At 50.3% G+C, this 19,300-nt stretch overlaps 1 protein-coding gene and 1 pseudogene across 2 annotated transcripts in view; both read right to left on the reverse strand.

Moving 5' to 3' along the window:
- Positions 1–19,300, reverse strand: part of LOC309808912 (centrosomal protein of 78 kDa-like) — an 823,590-nt pseudogene that overhangs the window by 36,373 nt on the left and 767,917 nt on the right. The window lies entirely within an intron of this gene.
- The window catches only part of LOC309808089 (BCL-6 corepressor-like), a gene marked incomplete at its 5' end in the record, with an annotated part of 30,407 nt that overhangs the window by 7,227 nt on the left and 3,880 nt on the right, over positions 1–19,300 (reverse strand). Inside the window, 10 exon segments of the mRNA XM_082628091.1 lie at positions 1,797–2,051; positions 2,279–2,466; positions 2,469–2,530; positions 2,993–3,221; positions 3,224–3,289; positions 3,292–3,369; positions 3,722–3,967; positions 9,583–9,769; positions 10,241–10,294; positions 10,953–11,436. Of these exon segments, the coding sequence (XP_082484217.1) occupies positions 1,797–2,051; positions 2,279–2,466; positions 2,469–2,530; positions 2,993–3,221; positions 3,224–3,289; positions 3,292–3,369; positions 3,722–3,967; positions 9,583–9,769; positions 10,241–10,294; positions 10,953–11,436 (1,849 nt within the window).

Here is a 19,300-nt window from a genome sequence, read left to right on the forward strand (position 1 = left end):
GCAATCAAAGGCCAGGTAGCCTAAAAAAGTATGGATCAAGTGCCCCTTGGTCCAGGCCTCAGAGCCACCAAACCAAAATGGAAACTGTCTTAGAGGACCAACGAGGGTCTTTTGACGTCTCTGGTCCCAAAGGGAGGCTGCTGGAAATGATGCCAAGTTCACAGGTGGGGCTCGGAGCCCCGCCCTCCACGGCGGGTGCAGCAGCACCCCGCCACCCCCATCTCCAGCATTTGCTGGAAGCGGGAGTCTACTTTCTCAACCCTAACCCAAAAGTTGGGGTTAGGGGTCTCCCCCCCACCTCCAGCGTTTGCTGGAAGCAAGGAGACTATTTTCTCAACCACGGGGGGTCTAGCTCAACACTATGTGCAACATCTGCTCTGTCCTCCTAGGCGCCCGCTCTCAGCTCTTGGGAAACCAACTGGGTGCTCCTTGGACTTCACCTGCAAGTAACTGCGCTAACTACCACAAAGTGCTCTCTAGCTAATGGAGAGGTCTCCAAGAGACGTGTAGATATAAACAACAGCACATTCAACCCACAACAACAACAAAAAACACCCCCAAACTAAGCATAGCCCTAGTGCTTCCAACTTCCCACCCACAGTCAGGCCTTAGGGCCAAGGCAGGCACACTTCCAAGGGCTCACGGCACTATGGACCGGGGTGGGGGGACACGACGGGAGACGGGGGACAGGGGCACAGAGCTGGCTGAGGGTGTGGGCGCCAGGGCTCCGGGCCAGCCTGGGTCCTGCCACCCCAGTGCTCAGCCACACCTCCACGCTCAGCCTGCTGAACCGCGTTTTACTGTCACCATTCAACTCCCAGAGGGCTGATGCCAGCACAGAAAAATGCCTTTGCCCTGTGGGCTATCACATCACAATTGCTACTGACAAGTATGGTGGGGGAACTGCACAGGGCATGGAGAGTCATCTGTCTCACAGAGGTTTTGAACTGTAAAAAGGGCAATTCCAGTGTGAGCCAGTCTTGCTGAGGAGCGTGGTGGGCTGTGGAGCACTGCTGGATTGCTACCTGTACGGGGATCAGCTAACGCCTCTGAGGCTCAGTTTCCTCATCCGAGAGTGGGCTAGTACTCGTTACTCCCAAGTGAAGATGTTAACAGGGTGAAAGGAGTTACTACAGATCACACGGGCTTAGGCAGGTATCAGCTCTCTTTCTGTGTTGCTCTAGCAATAGAGGCTGTCACTGTCATCAGCCGTGCTGGGTTGGGATACAGCAGTGTGGACAGGGAGTTCTGTGCAAGGCTCAACCCCTGCTCCCCGCCCATCAGCCCTCGGCTCCCGTGCCCTCTCAGAAAGAGACTGCTCAGGTCTGCCCCACTCCCACCCCTACTCTGCACAGACACTTCCCACCCGCTACCCCACAGGGGCATCACTCTGCCCCAAACAGCACAAGTTAGTAGAGCTAATAACTACTCTCCTTCTTGCTATTCAGAATCCAAAAGGGCTCATTAAAATTCCCCTGGTCGCCAAGCCCTGGGTTAGGTCAGATTTTGTATCAGAGATAAGTGAGCCGGACTGGCCGAAGCAGCCTACCTGCCTGAACGGGAACGGAACATCAGAGAGGCCTGCCTTTCTTTTCACACCACGACTGAACAAGCCACCAAAGAGCCCGCAGTGTGAGCGGGGCCAACGCAAACACCCTGCTGGAACACCCAGCCCAGTCCGCCACGTGGAGGGGGCTGGGCTCTGAGACCCGCCCCCCATCCCCAGCCAGTGTGTCCCCCACCCAAGGAGCAGCAGCCGGCGGATCCTGATCCGGGGCACCCACAAGGATGCTCACCTCGTAGCCAAGCCGGGAGGCCTGCTGTAGGAGGGTCTCGCCTGCGTTCTTATTGACAATAAGTCTCCGCGCTTCCGGTGGCATCGGGCGGGACTGGGTGGTCTCTGGAGGGGAGCTTGAGCATGTCAGCTGCGAGGCCTGGGAAGCTGGTAACAATTGCTGCAAACGGTCCAAGGGCTTCTGGTCCTGCTTGGCCGGCGAAAGATCATAGTCGGAACTGGGCTCAGGCCGCTCCTGAGTGGCGGAAAGCACTTTTCCTCCTCTCTGTCTGAGGGAGGCGGGGCGCGAGGAAGGGGCTGCATTTTTACTCGCTGGAAACTTCACCGCCACCCAGGAGACAGGTCCCCTAGGAAGGGGCAGTGACATTTTTGGGGGAGGGGTTCAGGAAAAGGAAAGCTTTGTCCCCAGAAGCAGAGAAGTAGGCAGGCGGGATGTGCCTGCACAGGCCTGGGGGGCGGGGGAGAGCCAGGGGCAAGAGGTACCTTGCCATCCGCATTGTCCACGTAGGAGTCCCCTGGCAGCGGCAAGCCCCGCCTGGGCTCCTGAGGGATCAAATGCTTGGTTTTGCACGGTCGCTTCCCGGATGGTTTCTCGCTGTTGTCAGTGTATTTCTGCGGCAGGGGCGAAGGCTGCCGATCCATTTCTCCGTCCATGCACAGCACATCTGTCAGGGGGAGAAGCAGCGGGCGTTACACAGTTGTAGCCGGTGAGGAAAGAAAAGCCCATTGTTAGCACTGATCGTTGGAGCAGCTTCAGTTTTTAAAGATATACCGATTATGTTTTCAAAGCACTAATATTTTAATCATCCCACATTCAACCGGCAAATAGGCTAACCCGCGAAACGCCAAATGGCAAGTTGCTTCAAAGGGCCGCACGAGAGGGCAGAAGCCAGCCCTTCGTGCGCTCCCGTCCCCACCCGTGGGGGGCCTGGGTGCTCGGGACAGGGCGACTGGGGACAGCCTGAGGCTGGAATGAGGGCACTGACAAGCGCCCGGGGTCACCCAAGACTTCCCTTCCTGCCCAGCTGCGGGCTGGGTGATGAGGAGCAGCCCAGGAAGTCGAGCTCCCGCCTCACTGTCCATTCCATAAGGAAGTGTGCAGGCTGAAAGGACCTCATGAAGAAAACTCCCTGCTCGCCACACGCTACTCTTGTCAACTTGGATGGCGCTCAGGTCCCCTCCAGGGCCGTTTCCCACAGAGGGCGAGTGATCCACCCTCCAGGAGCGCCCCCCGCCCCGTGTGTACCTTGTTCATTGTCACTGCATTTAAGGGACTCCTCCAACCAGCTGCTGTTGCTTTTGGCCTCTGCCCTTTTCCTGCCAGGTTTCTCTTTGGAGATGCTATTGCCCTGGGGGGTGACCGTAGGGTGAACCGCCTGGGTCACTTCCTTCCTGCCCTGCCGGCCAGGTTTGCTCTCTGCTCCCCCCGTTCTCTAAGGTGCAGCAAGCGGCGCTGCTTTCTGGGATGGAGCCCTGTTAATTCAATGCACACCTCAGGTTGGTCAGCTCACTATAATGTGGCTCTTCTAAGCGGTTAGAGGAACTGTTTGTCATTTCCCTCTCAGGCCAGTCAGCTAATGGAGAAATAACTACAAATTAATGAAGAAGCCCCCCGGGGCAGGGGTGGGGGTGGGGAACAAACTGTCTTACACATCACTAACAGGGGTGGGGGAAGGGACGGGTGTGGTCACTGTGTTGGCTGGAACTTGTCACCAAGTCTCGGGAGGGGGCCTATTTGCCTTTGGCCACCTTTGGGCTCCAGCCCCGCCACCTGGCTTTGGGGGGGTGGGGGGTGGGATGGGGGTGGGGGGTGGGGAGGTGTGAGTGGCTCCCCCCAGGGATCCAGGGTGGGACTGGAACTTTCCACTGCTCCGCTCCAGGACTTCCGTAGGGTGCCCTGCGGGCCCGAAGCCAAACCGAGCTCACCTTTGGAGACCCGTCTCCGCTTGGCTTTCAGCAGAGAGTCCTTCGGGAGCACAGTGGTCTCAGTGTGGTTCCTATCGCCAGACACCTTGCGCTTTCTGTTCAGCCGGAGGGTGGGGCTGCGTGACGCGTCCGGGGCCGCCTGGTCGGCGGGGGACTCTCTGGGGGGCTCCGTGTCCATGTCCTCAGGAAGATCACTGTCTTCTGGGGCTTCAAAGTGGTCAGCTTTGCTTCCATCATAACACTTCCCTAGGGGAGGGGAGACAACCCGGAAAGGAGGGAACAAAGGTCACCAGGAGCAGGCAGGACCCCCATGCCCAAGGCAATCTGCTACCAACAGACCACCCCCCTTTGGAGACCAGGGGCCTCACACGCCGGAAGCACAAAACCCTCAGAAAGACGTCCCAAAGGAAGGACAGCTGAACACAACCAGCAAAGAAAGCAGAAAATGAGGTGCGTAGCCCACTCACAATCCATCCTTCAAGGGTCAAGGTGAGGCATCTACACCATCCCTCTATAGGCATGTGAGATCACTCCCTAACTGCTTAACTCTCCAAGGTGGCTTACTTTTAAAGGGGGGTGAGTGACCTCACAGTAAGAGCCAACCAATCAGGGCAGAGCTACAAATGACTATGGAAACAGCTGCTAGTCAACAAAAAAGGCTGATGTCATCAAGAGACCAAATAGCCCCCAACTGCCATCTACACAGACATAGCACCCATGTTCACTTGGGTCAGCAGGGGCGAGGGTGAAGAAAAAGGGTAGGGAAAGAATGGTGGGAGGCTGGGAAGCTGGGGAGACCAAGGCAAGAGGAGCCTGGCAAAGGGAAAGGAAAGGCTTCCTGGTGCACACACAAGGGTCAAGGGCAATTTCAAAGAACTCAACCAGATTGCTACAAGTCCGTCTGTCCTCTTTCCACACCCGTGGGGGGAAAAGCATTTCACTGCCATCGAGGGGCTGCTCCTACTTCCTGTCTAGGAAGAAGGCCCTCAGTGACACCAGTCACCCACCTGGCACGTCTCCACGCCTTCCTTCCCAGGCAACAAGCATCTAAGGACATTTCAAAGACAAGACTCCAACCCCCTTCATGGGGGTTGGAGGGGTGGGGGGGTGGGGGGGCGGCGGGCAGGGCTGAACTGCTCACACCCCAGCTCCGCCTGTGTTCCTCCTGCCCCCCTGCTCAATCTAGCATCCACTTGGGGCTTTTCCTCCAATCACCCCAGCCTAACATCACTCCTCACTTTTGCTCTAGCCAAAGAAACAGTTCAACTGCTTTGCTAGTCACATTGTTTCTAACACACAAATAATTCCATAATGATCACTGTGCTGTTAAAGAGTTCCCCGGGGCCTCCCTGGTGGCGCAGTGGTTGAGAGTCCGCCTGCCGATGCAGGGGATACGGGTTCGTGCCCCGGTCTGGGAGGATCCCATATGCCGCGGAGCGGCTGGGCCCGTGAGCCATGGCCGCTGGGCCTGCGCGTCCGGAGCCTGTGCTCCGCAACGGGAGAGGCCACAACAGTGAGAGGCCCGCATACCGCAAAAAGAAAAAAAAAAAAAAAAAAAAAAAAAAGAGTTCCCCGAAGATGACCCTGTGTCCATCACCGGCCGGGGGTGGGGGTGGGTGTATGAGTTTGGTATTTCGTTAACACCTGAGCTAAGCTCCCACAGCCCGTTTTTCTAGATGAAATCATGGACACACCCCTCACATGCTGCTCGCATATTCCTCCTCCTCTCCCTAGACCACTTCAAGTATCACTCCCACTTCTGCCCAGCCGGCTGGTCCCCTGATCAGCCTCTCTTGGGGGCATTCCCAGCATTTAATGGCAGCCAGTTGTGGGGATGAACCTCACCCTGGCCTGGGCTAGCCTGACCTGTGTTCTCAATGGTGGAACACACTTAGCTTTTCTCCAAGGGTATCCCAAGGTGGGAGAGATCCCCATCTACTCTTGCCGGAATGGTGGAATCACCCCAACCGCGAGGGTCTCCTGTCATGGCAGCAGGAGAAACCCCAAACTCCTGGCCTGTGCTTACGGGTGATGCAGCCCAGGCTACCGCAGGCCCGGTGAAGACGGCGTGCTGCAACTCTCACTCCGGCTGCTCTGTGACCCTCTTAAACACTCGGGCAGGAATGGCGCCGCTTTACAACTCGGCCCCCTTCACTTGTAAAGTGGGAATGTTACTGCTAGCCTCCCTCCAGGGGTGGGCTTCATAATCACGGGCCGGGCTCAGCACAGAGAAAGGCTGGAAAAATCCCTTTAACCAAAAGATGCCAAGACTTTCAGACCAGCCTGAATCTCAGGCCTGAAATGTAGGAAATTTTAAGAGGTGAGCCCTGCTGGTTACACCATTGGACTTCTCGGGTCCAATCTGGTCCAATCAGCCTTCCCTAAAAGCTCCGTGGGAGGGCATCCATGGAGGAATGGAAGGGCTACCTTAAGAACCCCCATGTCCAATTTGAAAGTTTCTTTTTCCAAACTAGGTCCATCCACCCTTCCCCCAACCCCGGAGCCTTTTAGGGCAAAGATCTCAATTCCCCTCAGCTAAGGCCCCCCAAGACCTTACGCTAGTGTGACCTTACCCAGGCCACTAATAACCCTGAAGGACACCCACCCCGACTGCCCAAGATGCCCATGGCCACCAGCTATGGGGTAGAGGCTCCGTGTCACGTGGAGCTTCTCAAAGACTGTTCTAACCACGACCCACAGGAGGATGACCCTTGAGGGCAAAGGAGATGGGGAGATAAATAGATACCCAGGGATCCTAACCATCAGGCTTTGCCATCATTGCTACCTTTGGCCCTTCTAAAAGTGGGAAGCCATGTGCCCTTGGTCACCTAGTCTAAGCAAGATGTGAACGTGGTCCCTGCAGCATGGTCCTATGACTCACAGCACCTATATCCCAAATTCATTATGGTTGTACCATAGCATCACCTCACAGAAGCATCACCACAGCAACATTTACAAGTCACTGTGGCAGCAAAGCACCCTCACCACGGTTGAGCCATGCCCAGTGAGGCCTAAACAAGGTGAGAGGGTTCTGAGTCGCTGGAAGGCTCCCCAGGATTAAAATCCCCTTCTCTGTAGCTTAACTATAGCACCTCCAGTCAGGGCTAACCTTGTTCAAAGTTACACCCGCTACAGAAGGAGTGCAGGGGATCTCTGTTCCAAAGTAGTTTACAAACGTGCAGGTGCTCAGCTGGAAGAGAAGTTCCCTGAGCAAAGAAGTTTCATGAAGCCCCTCGACTGAGGCTTCCTCCAGCTCCTGGCCAGGCACTGCCACTGAGCAGGTCCTAGGCCTGTCCCAGCCAAGTGGTTGGCAAGGGAGATGGTTACTCCAAGTTTGAGAAGGAAGGGACCAATGCCTCCTTGCCCCGCCCCATCTTCAAATGCCACTGAGGGTTCCTAGTGATGAACTTCCAAGTCTGAGGAACCTCCCAACTCATTTGGTGAACTTCCAAAATAAAAATTTCACTCAGCCACCCATGTGATCATAAAGAATAAATGAGTATCTCGGCCACTGTGTTTTCAAGTTAATTCCTTTCTTTAAACAAGCCCATAGCAACAAGATGCACCCGCACCAGGACAACCAGGGCCACGCAAACAGCACCCACCACCTTGGAAGCTCCTGGTCCCTCCATGGGTAGGGGCTGCCTCAGAAGGGGGAAGGCATCTTGAAGGCGTCCTGGACCCTCTCTGGGACCCCTGCCCGCCCCAAATCCCCGCCCCAGCTCCCATGTGCTCACAGCTCGGCTCTCGGCCACACCGACACCCATGAGAAGGACCTGAGCCCATATCAGCTCAAGACATGATGGCCCAAGAACAAGAAGGCCCATTCATATCTAGCTGAATGGAATGAACACCTGCTGGGCCTTGGACGTGGAGGCCGCGGTAAGAACAGTGGCCCCTTCAGGTGACCTTTCCTGACCAGCTATTTACAAACCCCACGTCTCTACAAGACAGAGGGTGGGTGGGGAACCCACCTCCGTTGCCCCAACCTTTCAAACGGAGCCCCTCACCTTCCCCACCCCTTCTCCTGCCCTCCCATGGTGGCGATTCATGGCTCACTGGGCCATGTCCCGGGTGCTCCAGGAAGAGACCCGTCGGTCGGTCTGAGATTGGAGGCAGGCGGTGGGGGGAGGGGGCTTTCGGAATCATCTGGGGCTCAGGCCCTGCTCCCCATCAGCCACACCGAGTTCTCGTCTCCACGCTCAGCAGGAAAGACTGGGAAGGACGCACACAAACGTCTCTGGGAAGAAGGGCGGGTGAGGCCACTGAGACGTGAAGGGCAGCGGCCACCCTGGGTTTGGCCACGTTGCTGGAGAAAAGGGCGAGAAGACTCGAGGCCGGTTAACTGCCCGCTCCCTTCCTCCAGCCTCCCTCACCGTCCACCCACAACAGGCAGATCCCCTCCTCAGAAAAGTGCAGCCCCGTGAACTTGGCCTTGCCCACTTTTATCACATCTCTCTGAGAAACTTCCCCAAGAGCTGAGTTATGAGGCCACTCGGGAGGGTAAGGGCTGCGTGTCAGCTGTGAGCACAGGCAAGGAGGGAGGCCTGGACCCTCCGTTTTTCATTCCAATCCCGAGGGGGAGGAGGTCGGAATCGTCTACTCCAGGCACATCAAGAGCCCCATCCCTCGGGTAAGGCCGCCACTGACTAGCCCCAGAAATCCCCTTCTACGGGAGCCACGTAGGACAAACCGGTCCCGGTGTGGCTTACCCAGAACCCTGGCCACAGGCCTTTGTCTGACCCCAAAGATGAGCTGGGGGAGGGCAGTGCTCCAAGCAGCAGAGAGAAGCACACGCTGTGGCTGACCACAATTTTCCCAAACTGCATCAGGCACCCACGACCTAAGCGTGCGGGCGAACGCTGACCCTACGACTGGGTCCAAGGGCCTGGGCCTCCCAAACGTGCCCACCACCCCCGACTGTCCTGTCTCAGGAGGATTTCACGCCCACCCTGTCCTCGACGTTCACCTAGGTGCCCTCACTCACCATCACCGGTGAGGTTTCTGGGGTCCGGAGCAGGCTGCAGGCCACAGGCCACAAGCACGCACACTGAAGAAAGCGGGAGAAAGACCTCCACTTGCTGCCAACACATCTCATTAGCCCAGGAAGTCTCGAGGGCAAAGCCCGAAGTCAACCCCAGTGGGGGAGCAGCTGATGGGACCGCAGAGTGTGACTCGAGGCAAACACTAGCTTTCTCTCCAATTTGGCCTCCAAAACAGAATACACCCCGTCTGGTAGGAAGAACGCCCTCGTTGATCCCACGCCCTTGGAGCGTGCTGTCAACTCCTAATGACTGCAAACAAGCCTGCCACAGAAAATAATTATGCTCGTCTTTCTGGTGCCTTCATCAGCCCTCATCTCACTTTAACGAAACCTCTGCCTTTGGAGGGAGAATCCGAGTACTCTCCACTCCCTCCCACAGGAGACTGTCACTCTGGAGGGTCTGGCTCTGGCTGCAAGTGTCATTCCACTGCTACCAAAAACCCGTATCCGTACCTGCTCCAAAACAGAACACATACCTGCTATGCTGGAGGTCTTGCACCGCCATTCCTCTGCTCTACTGTATCAGACTATTACCAACTACAGGACTAGCATTGCTCCGGAAAAAGGAGATGCGTGCCAGGAAACAACATTTCATAGGTGCTTCACTCCTGGATGCCGCAACGCTCAAAAGGACAACCAGCCTTGCTATCCACAGCTGGGAAGGGTGGCCAGAGCAGCCCGTTCTCCGAACAGCCAGCACCCAGACGCTGGGCCGTCGGAAGCGTATTGTTTCCTCTCACCTCCCTCGGCACTGGGAGCGGAACCGCCCCGTTCCCACCGACGTGGTACCACACGCGAGCCGCCTGGGTTCACTTACATCTCTCACTGTCGTTCTGGTCGGCAATGGCCTCCTCCAGGGCGACCGACTTTGGCTTTTTGTCCTGACTTCCTTTCAGCCTTTCCCAGTCAGCGGGGCTGAATTTGCGCACCTCGGAGTCTTTGGTCGTGGGGTGGCCACCTTCTCGCACTTTCATCTCCAACTCGGAGAAGCGCATCACTGCACGCTACAAAGAGAACGGAGATGGTAAAAAGATACACCTTACCACCAAAGCTATTTCACTGCCCTTACCTTAAAGGAAAGTATCTTCAGAGAAAAGTTTGCCCCAAACCAACCACAATTTATGATACAACTGAGATATTTTAAAATTGAACGATAAAAACGTAAGTGTGTCTATGTGTAACTAGTCACACACTCTTTCTTCGTAAAGCCATATGTATGTAGAGATATATGTGGTGTGTATGTATAGCCATACATACACTGTGGCATAGAGACAGACATTCTCTTTCGAAGGTAAATAAAACAAAACAAAAACACAACGCAAAGAAAGCGAAACAAAAACACAACAGAAAAGAAAACAAATGCACAGTGAATAAAGACGACCATGGCCCACAAACTTCCCTTTGTATATTTGGAAATGAAATTTAACTCAAAAGGTTTATGGAAGATTCCAGTAATAAAAATTTGAAGAACTGACCTCACAGTAAGCAGCGGGTAGACATAAAATACTGTCCTCTTGTAATCCTTCCATCTATGTAATTAAAATCAGCACTCAATGGATCATTTAGATAACTTCATCCATTTTTATAAGCATAAACCAATTTTTTTCTTAACATTGCAAAACAATTTGGCTTTATTTGTCTTTTAATTAAAAGTAAAATATCTTAAGGAAATTCCTATACAACATCTATCATTCACTAGCAAGTTAAATACATACTCTATCCCTTTAAGCAAGGTTTGTGTTTTTGTTTTGTTTGTTTGTTTGTTTTTTGGGTGGAAAAAAAATTGCACGAATCTCACAGACATGCGGCCGCTACACACCTCCACCAAGTATCACGTAAGGCATTCTAAGCAGCGCTTTTAGGTATATTTGTTAACGTACAGTAACGGCAGAGAAATCAAAGCGATTGATAGGTAAATGTCATGCAGTCTTTTAGACATCCTTCGCAATAATTAAAACTTCCGTTATCAGCATTTGAGTGGAGTTCGCTTAAAATCTACAGAATAACTTAAAGTATCCACTTACGTCCCCTTACTGGACACATTTCAAACATTTAAATTATCCTAAGCTTCATTAACCAAATCAGCCCGGTGTCCTGCCCTATCATACCCCCGGCCCCCTCCTCTTCACACATTAAAAAAACCTGACAACTGGTCAGGCTCCTGAAATTCGGGTGGGGGGGGCTCACCTGCAATGCCCGCTGGTCCCGGCCGAGCTGACTGGAGTCTGCGTACAGTCCGGTAGCGACACGCTTGAACCGGTCACCCACGTAACCAGCGGAGTTTGCGATTCTCTTTGCCAGCTTAGATGGCTTCGGGTTCAGAACTTTGCCATCGGTTGATCCTGCCTCGTCAGCTCCGTCTTTGGTGTAGGTGGGGGTGACATCCACACTCGGTGGGGCACTGCCCACGCAAAATGGTTTGGGATCCTCTTGGGTTTTCCCGAAAGTGACCGCAGAGCCGTCGCTCCTCAGGGTCAGCTCCAGGAATGGAGTCGAGACCGGCGTCGCCAGGTTCTCCTTGTTGGTTACCGCTGGAACATTCTCCTTGCTTAAGCCGGAAACTGGCTGGCCCGGAGCCTGTTTGAAAGTATAGGCTTCGTGGAAGTCACTGATGCGCCCCAACTCCTCTCTCAGGGCAATGAAATCCCGGTGTGGCTGTAGGGCCACATTTTACTTTTTATTTTTAATATATGTTCACATGTTTCCATAAAGGATCCAAGGTGGCCCATAATGTAAGGACACACAATATTAGCTTTAAAAAAACATGAAAAAAAAAAAAAAGGTAAATCATGATCCTGGAAATGGGTTGCATCCTTTTAAGGGGTGAGAATAACAGAATGAGTGAGCCAAAGATTTGGGAAAGGATCTGACATTTCCAAATGTCCAAATCTTAAAATTGCACCAAGTGGGAATGTAGCTGTGGCAGTATTAACCTGAGAGAGCTCTATGATCGTTGTCTTGACTCATCACTTGCTTGCAAGGTTATAAATGACAGGGTAAGTGAAGGAGGGCAAGTAGACAGATAAGAGTCATTTCCTCATTCTCAAAAGAAGGGGCATCACCTAGGGAAGGGGACTCCAAAATCCTACAGGAATCCTCTGGATATACTAAATTTTCTAGGTGGCAAAAAGTATCTCATTTGACCCTAGCAGCCAGATGGAACTTAGAAAAGTAGTGAAAAGCTACTCAATTGAATGCAAGTCATATGACTAGGAGCATGTCAGTGAAAAGTTCAAGGGAAGATGCTGTGGAAGAGTAGTTCACCTTGTGGTTGAGCGTCCTCAGAACGTGCAATGGGAGGTGCAGCACCTGCTCTGTCTCACAGGGACCCTCCAACCTCTAAACGCATCTTTCCTGGGAAGCCGAATTCATAGAGTCAATTTAAAAAGAAGATAGGGCTTCCCTGGTGGCGCAGTGGTTGAGAGTCCACCTGCCGATGCAGGGGACACGGTTTCGTGCCCCGGTCCGGGAAGATCCCACATGCCGCGGAGCGGCTGGGCCCGTGAGCCACGGCCGCCGAGCCTGCGTGTCCGGAGCCTGTGCTCCGCAATGGGAGAGGCCACAACAGTGAGAGGCCCGCGTACCACAAAAAATTAATTAATTAATTAATTAATTTAAAAAAGATAAAAGTCTCTCATAGAGAAATTTTATCAGAGCCTAGTATTAACAGCTGTAGAGCCACAAGTTTCCCACGATACAGCCTTAGCAGAGGCTGTTAAGGCAGTGACAGAAAATTTGTACCGAGGGAAATAGCAGAAGAGTTTGCCTACAATTCACGAAAAGGATCCCTGCACTTGGCCTGAAGGAAATCAGCAAAATTTGTAACAGCTTGTGTATTTGTATGCGGGATTGAGAATGAATTTCATTTTTTAATTTCTCTGAATTATCACATAAGATTCAGAAGATGCTCTCTCTGCCTAGAAGCCACCCCACTGGGATAACTATGCCTACGGAGTTCCTTTGCCTATGACTCCGACTTGCTAACAGACTGGCAGCCTGGCCCCAGGGCCTGGTCGCTGCTCCCAGTGCAATGGTGGATATGGTGTCAACGCTTGCAAAATCAAAGCCCCTTACATCCTCTCCATGCCTCGGTCCCACCCCCCACCCCACTCACCATTGATGTTCAGGAAGGGGAAGGTGTCCTGGATGGGAACGTGGTGCTGTGACTGGTCCAGCTCATCTTCCTCATCTTCTTCATCCACATCATTATCTTTCTCATCCCAAGGAGCAGATCCAGTGGATCCTACCCGAGAAACACACACACACACACACAAAGGTCAAAAGTGAGGCGCTCACGTTGCACTGTCATCCCTGCAGCTGACCCACTGTTCAAGCTAGGCACTGCCAGCACAGAGGTTCCTTGGGTTCAGTGTGCACCCTCAATGCCAAAGAGTGGGAACCAAGGGTGTTCACCCCACTCCCAGCTCCTCCTACGGAGCCCCAGTGCAAGCTCTCATCCCCTCCCCTATCCAGGAGCTGCAGACCCTGCTCCCTTCTCCTAGAAATCTTTTAATTCCTACTCTAAACCCCTTTCTACACATTCGCATCCCTTCTAAGGACCCAAGGAGCACAGCTTCTCTCCTTTATAAGCTTACTGTGAAGACAGACCCTTCCCTCATGGCAGAGCCTCACTAGATTCACTGGAGGTCAAGTCTAAATTATCTGGCTCTTAGTCGGAACTGGCTAAACATTGAGTAAATATAGGGATCAGGTGGTATTCTCCTAGGAAAAATACCATACAAATTAAATGATCACTTACCCATCATTTATAAAGAGAACTTAATAGCCTTCATGATGTCATGGCAATTGATTCTTAGAACAGCCTTTGAAATACGCAGGAAAGATGAGAACCCAGATTTTATAGTGGAAAAAGCTGAGGCTCAAAACGTTGAATGACTTGTTTCAATGTCCCACAAGTAGTGAAATGGAAAGACCGAGGTTTATAACTCAGACCTTCTAAGTTTTAAGCCCTCCTTCTTCTAAACTACCTGGCCTCTCTTCTCAGTGTTGAGTCCCAAGAGAAGTTATTTTTTATAGAACTCAATACCCCCTCTTCTTTCTAATGCTTTACTGTTCCACTGGGTGGGCAGGAAGACTGTGCTGAGTTTATATCTTTTGTTCTCTGGGTTCTTTCTAGGGACAGCATTTCTTGCTTTATTTACCAGTCTTCAACTTTGTAAGCGAGGCGACTTTCAAGTCGACTATCGCTTTAAGGGTCCAGCCCAGAACCTGGCACACTGTCCACCTTCTCCCCAGCAGCTGGGGCCTCACCTGGGTTAATGATAGAGCCCTGGGGCTGGGGGATGTCACACACTTGATATATCTTCACTGGGTTCATGGGCACCTCCTTGGTGCCGTCGTACATCAGGTTGAATTCCCTGCTCTTGTTGACGCACAGCGGAGCTGGGCCTTCCATTTAGCTGGGTCGGGGTCGTCCACCCCTTCCTGGTACTTCCCCTGTCTCCACAGCCCAGGCCTGAGGCATAGGAAACTGCAGTGAGTGCCTGCTTGTTGCCCAGAAACACTGGAAAGTGTGCCCGCCCTCCCTCGTACAGACACAGATACACACAGCCCTGCCTGACCGCCCCATCACCCCAACTCCAATTTACAGAGACTGCAGCAGAAAACACCACGCTGGGGACCAGGCAAGGCAGGGCCCGAGAGAAATTAAACCAAATGCAAATACAGTATTTTAAAAAGAGGAGCCTCATCTCAAGTGCTTGTGCCAGCATCATCTGTCAACACTACAATGGCCTTAATGAAGGGTTGAAAATAAAGAAAAATCTGGAACAAGTATACACCAAAATACTAATGGTAACTTTTGGATAGCAAGATTTCAGGTAATTTTGTTTTGTTTTGTTTGCCTTATTTGTTTTTCACATGAATTGCTTATATAATAAGAAGAGAAAGGGAGGTGGCGTATGATATGAAGAATTTAGGCTTGCAGTTCCCTCTCCCTTCAGTCTTTAATCTGATGCACAAATAACCGTTGAAACCAAGTACCTTTAGGAGTAGCAGCCCACAGGAGGGCAGGAAGCACGCTCTGGGGGTTCAGCTGGCCTCAGTGCGAGGCTGAGGGCCTCAAGTCCTAATAAACTCACACCACCTGCCTTTCCCTGCTTCCTCAAACTCCCACATTGGGAACATTTTGCTGGGAACACCAGGGGCTGGTGGCCTGGGCCAAAACCAGTGGGGCCCCGCCTCTCTGGTTTTCAATTTCCAGGTCTAACAGGCATTTATGTGTCTGTTCACGGGATATCAGCCCTCCCCCACTGTTAACGTATCTCAGATGTCTACACTTTCTTCAGGGCTGTGACGTATGTGCTGGTGCAGAAAAGGGGGAGGTCTTTGGCAGAGGACTCAAGATCAAGAGAACAAGATGGACCGGCCAGACTGCTCCCACTTGATGTTAGGAAGATAAGGTGGCCATGTAGTTAGAATTCTGCAGGGGAACATAGCCTATATAGTCTATGGGTTTGCGGATCCACAACTTTTATTTTTTCAGTAATGCCAACCAACCTCATAAGAGACTGACATATAATCCAGAATGCCAGTCTACTCGTTTTCAATGGGGGATAAAGCTGGTCAGTGACCAGCATGGTTAAGTCCAATAACCTGGACATAACCATGTATGATCTCAACCAGTAACTCCTGTATCTGGTTTCTAATGACAATTCCAAGAACATAAGACCCACTCAACATTTAAATCCAAATTTTCAGATGACTCCAAAGCTAAATGGAAATGATTTGATATTGAACTCTAAATTTGCATTATCTAGACTATCTCTTACCCAGTTGGGTAACCCAGAATCGACAGTAAAAGGCTCCTGCTTTCCCAAAAATCACAGGGCATAAAAATGAAAAGCACTGGAAAGGCAAGACCCCCAGTGAATTTGCAAAGCTGCTTTTGTGTCTTTTTCTTTTTGACCTTGAAGCCAGGAGAAATTCTAAAAATACAAATGTATTAATTTTTAAAACTTGACTTTACTGAATATTGTTCAGATCCCCAAGCCTACAAAAATAATTTTATTTTTTAAAAAATGCTCCCTCTTCAGACTATACTACAAAGCTACAGTAATCAAGACAGTGTGGTACTGGCACAAAAACAGAAAGATAGATCAATGGAACAGGATAGAAAGCCCAGAGATAAACCCACGCACATATGGTCAACTTATCTTTGATAAAGGAGGCAGGAATGTACAGTGGAGAAAGGAAAGCCTCTTCAATAAGTGGTGCTGGGAAAACTGGACCAGGACATGTAGAAGTATGAGATTAGATCATTCCCTAACACCATACACAAAAAGAAGCTCAAAATGGATTAAAGACCTAAATGTAAGGCCAGAAACTATCAAACTCTTAGAGGAAAACATAGGCAGAACACTCTATGACATAAATCACAGCAAGATCCTTTTGGACCCACCTCCTAGAGAAATGGAAATAAAAACAAAGATAAACAAATGGGACCTAATGAAACTTCAAAGCTTTTGCACAGCAAAGGAAACCATAAACAAGACCAAAAGGCAACCCTCAGAATGGGAGAAAATATTTGCAAATGAAGCAACTGACAAAGGATTAATCTCCAAAATTTATAAGCAGCTCATGCAGCTCAATAGCAAAAAAACAAACAACCCAATCCAAAAATGGGCAGAAGACTTAAATAGGCATTTCTCCACAGAAGATATACAGACTGCCAACAAACACATGAAAGAATGCTCAGCATCATTAATCATTAGAGAAATGCAAATCAAAACTACAATGAGATATCATCTCACACCAATCAGAATGGCCATCATCAAGAAATCTAGAAACAATAAATGCTGGAGAGGGTGTGGAGAAAAGGGAACCCTCTTGCACTGCTGGTGGGAATGTGAATTGGTACAGCCACTATGGAGAACAGTATGGAGGTTCCTTAAAAAACTACAAATAGAACTACCATATGACCCAGCAATCCCACTACTAGGCATATACCCTGAGAAAACCATAATTCAAAAAGAGACATGTACCAAAATGTTCATTGCAGCTCTATTCACAATAGCCCGGAGATGGAAAGAACCTAAGTGTCCATCATCGGATGAATGGATAAAGAAGATGTGGCACATATATACAATAGAATATTACTCAGCCATAAAAAGAAATGAAACTGAGCTATTTGTAATGAGGTGGAGAGACCTAGAGTCTGTCATACGGTGTGAAGTAAGTCAGAAAGAGAAAGACAAATACCGTATGCTAACACATATATATGGAATTAAAAAAAAAATGTCATGAAGAACCTAGGGGTAAAACGGGAATAAAGACACAGACCTACTTGAGAATGGACTTGAGGATGTGGGGAGGGGGAAGGGTAAGCTGTGACAAAGCGAAAGAGAGGCATGGACATATATACACTACCAAACGTAAGGTAGATAGATAGTGGGAAGCAGCCGCAGAGCACAGGGAGATCAGCTCTGTGCTTTGTGACCGCCTGGAGGGGCGGGATGGGGAGGGTGGGAGGGAGGGAGATGCATGAGGGAAGGGATGTGGGAACAGACGTATATGTATAACTGATTCACTTTGTTATAAAGCAGAAGCTAATAAAAAATAAATAAATAAATAAATAAATAAATAAAACACAAAAAATACAAAAATAAAAATGCTCCCTGTCTCAAAGGAGTTTACAATCCCTTAAAGGAGACAGATGATTCAATAGATCAGAAATACAGATACTATGTGAACACCAGTAAAACTGCCTAATCCATAAAGAGTCGGGGGGTAGGTATGGTTGGCCAAGTTTATCAGAATTTATGATTCTAGGGCTGAATCTTGAACATGGGTAGAAGTTAACCAGGTGAGAAGCGTGGGTCACGATACTCTAAGCAGAAGAAGCTTTATGGGCAAAGGCAGAGGCTGAAAAGCACAGTGCTTAGGGGACCTACAAGCAGTTCAGCTTGCGTGGAGGCAGCATGAGATCAAAGTCTGGGCTTGTAAGTAGGAACCATGCCAAGGAGTTTGGACCTGATTCTTAGAACACTGAGAACCACTGAGAGATGTAAGCAGGTTGTGATGGGATCAGATGTAAGTTTTAGAAAGAACCCTCTAGCTGCAGGACTGAAAAGGGTTTGAAGGGAGGCAAGGCATGAAGATAACACATAGTCTCTATATAATCCATATAATAGTGTCACTAGGGTCTGAACTAAGGAGGTGGCGGTAGGGATAGAGGATACAGGTAATGAACGAGCCGTTAAAGACGCTGACGTGAGAAAGCTTGATGAGGAACTGATTCCTTGAAGAAGGTGAGAGAGAAATCAAGGATGATTCCCTGGTTTAGGGTTTGGGAGACTGGGTGGGGGGTGATGCTGACCACTGAGCTAGGAGCAGGTTTAGAAAGATGATTTCCCTTTGGAAATGTCGGATTTCAAATGCCTGTGGAAGGCCTAGGGGAGAATGCCCAGCATGCCCAGGGCAGTTTTTTATCCCCACTCACCTCTCACATCACCTGAGGGACTCTCCCTGCCTGCCTCCAGCCTGGAAGAAGGTCCACCAGATTACTGACATCTCTGCCCTGTGGGCAAGGACCAATTTCTTTTCATTTCTGTATCCCTGCTCAGGCTTTAGCACACAGTAGGTCAACGTGTATTTGTTGAATTGCCTCAAATTTACAGAAATACACTTCTTGGGGAATGAATAAGTTGCTTTTACAGATGGAAGACCAGAAAAACAGCTATGAGCAGAAGGCCAAGGAGACACCGCAGAAAGTGCTGGAGGAGAAAATGCGTGCAGGACAGCAACTGCAGAGCAAACAGGTGTGGGGATGCTCCATAATCCTTGGGGCTGGGAACCCTGGGGCAGTCTGGGTGGCAAGGGAGCCAGCTGCACAACCCCCTGGAACCCCCAAGGCACCACCCTCTCCTCTGATCTCCCTCAGCGGTCCCTGGCCCTGGCCGAGCACAAGTGTGAAGAGTGGAAGAGCCAGTACGAGAGCCACCCCCAGCATGCAACTGTCCCCTACCCTGCCAGCCCAGTAATCATGAATGCCGTCTTCCTTCTCTTTTTTACAATGTGGTACATATGGATTTTTTAAAAATGAGATTTAACCAGCTTTTAAACCTTTCTTCTTTCTAACAATATCAGTACTCTCTGACTCTCCAAATGCGCCTTTTCAAGTGGATTTAATTTATGGAAAAATCACCCTTCATACTTTCCCTTTCTTTTTTAAACCTCCCCATGGTAGTGTAATGTAGTAGAAGGAGATTTGGCCTGGGAGTTTGGACACCAGGGTTCTAGCGGCAGTAACCCACAGTTACACACGTTATATTATTAAAGAAAAAAGTAACTTACAGAAGTGTATGAGGCCATTATGCACGTACACACAAATATATATTCACTCATATATCCATAAAAAAGTACTCTGGAAGGTTCTATAAAATGTTAAAGGTGTTCATCCCAGGGTGGAGGAGATATACGTTAACTATATTACCCTCTTAAATTTTTACAGTAAATATATATTACTTTTATAATTTAAAAAGCCAAACTTTTCATTTTTAAAAACCTAAAACATG

Source organism: Mesoplodon mirus (assembly GCF_964341445.2).
Source record: "Mesoplodon mirus genome assembly, chromosome: 7".
NCBI classification, from domain to species: Eukaryota; Metazoa; Chordata; class Mammalia; order Artiodactyla; family Ziphiidae; genus Mesoplodon; species Mesoplodon mirus.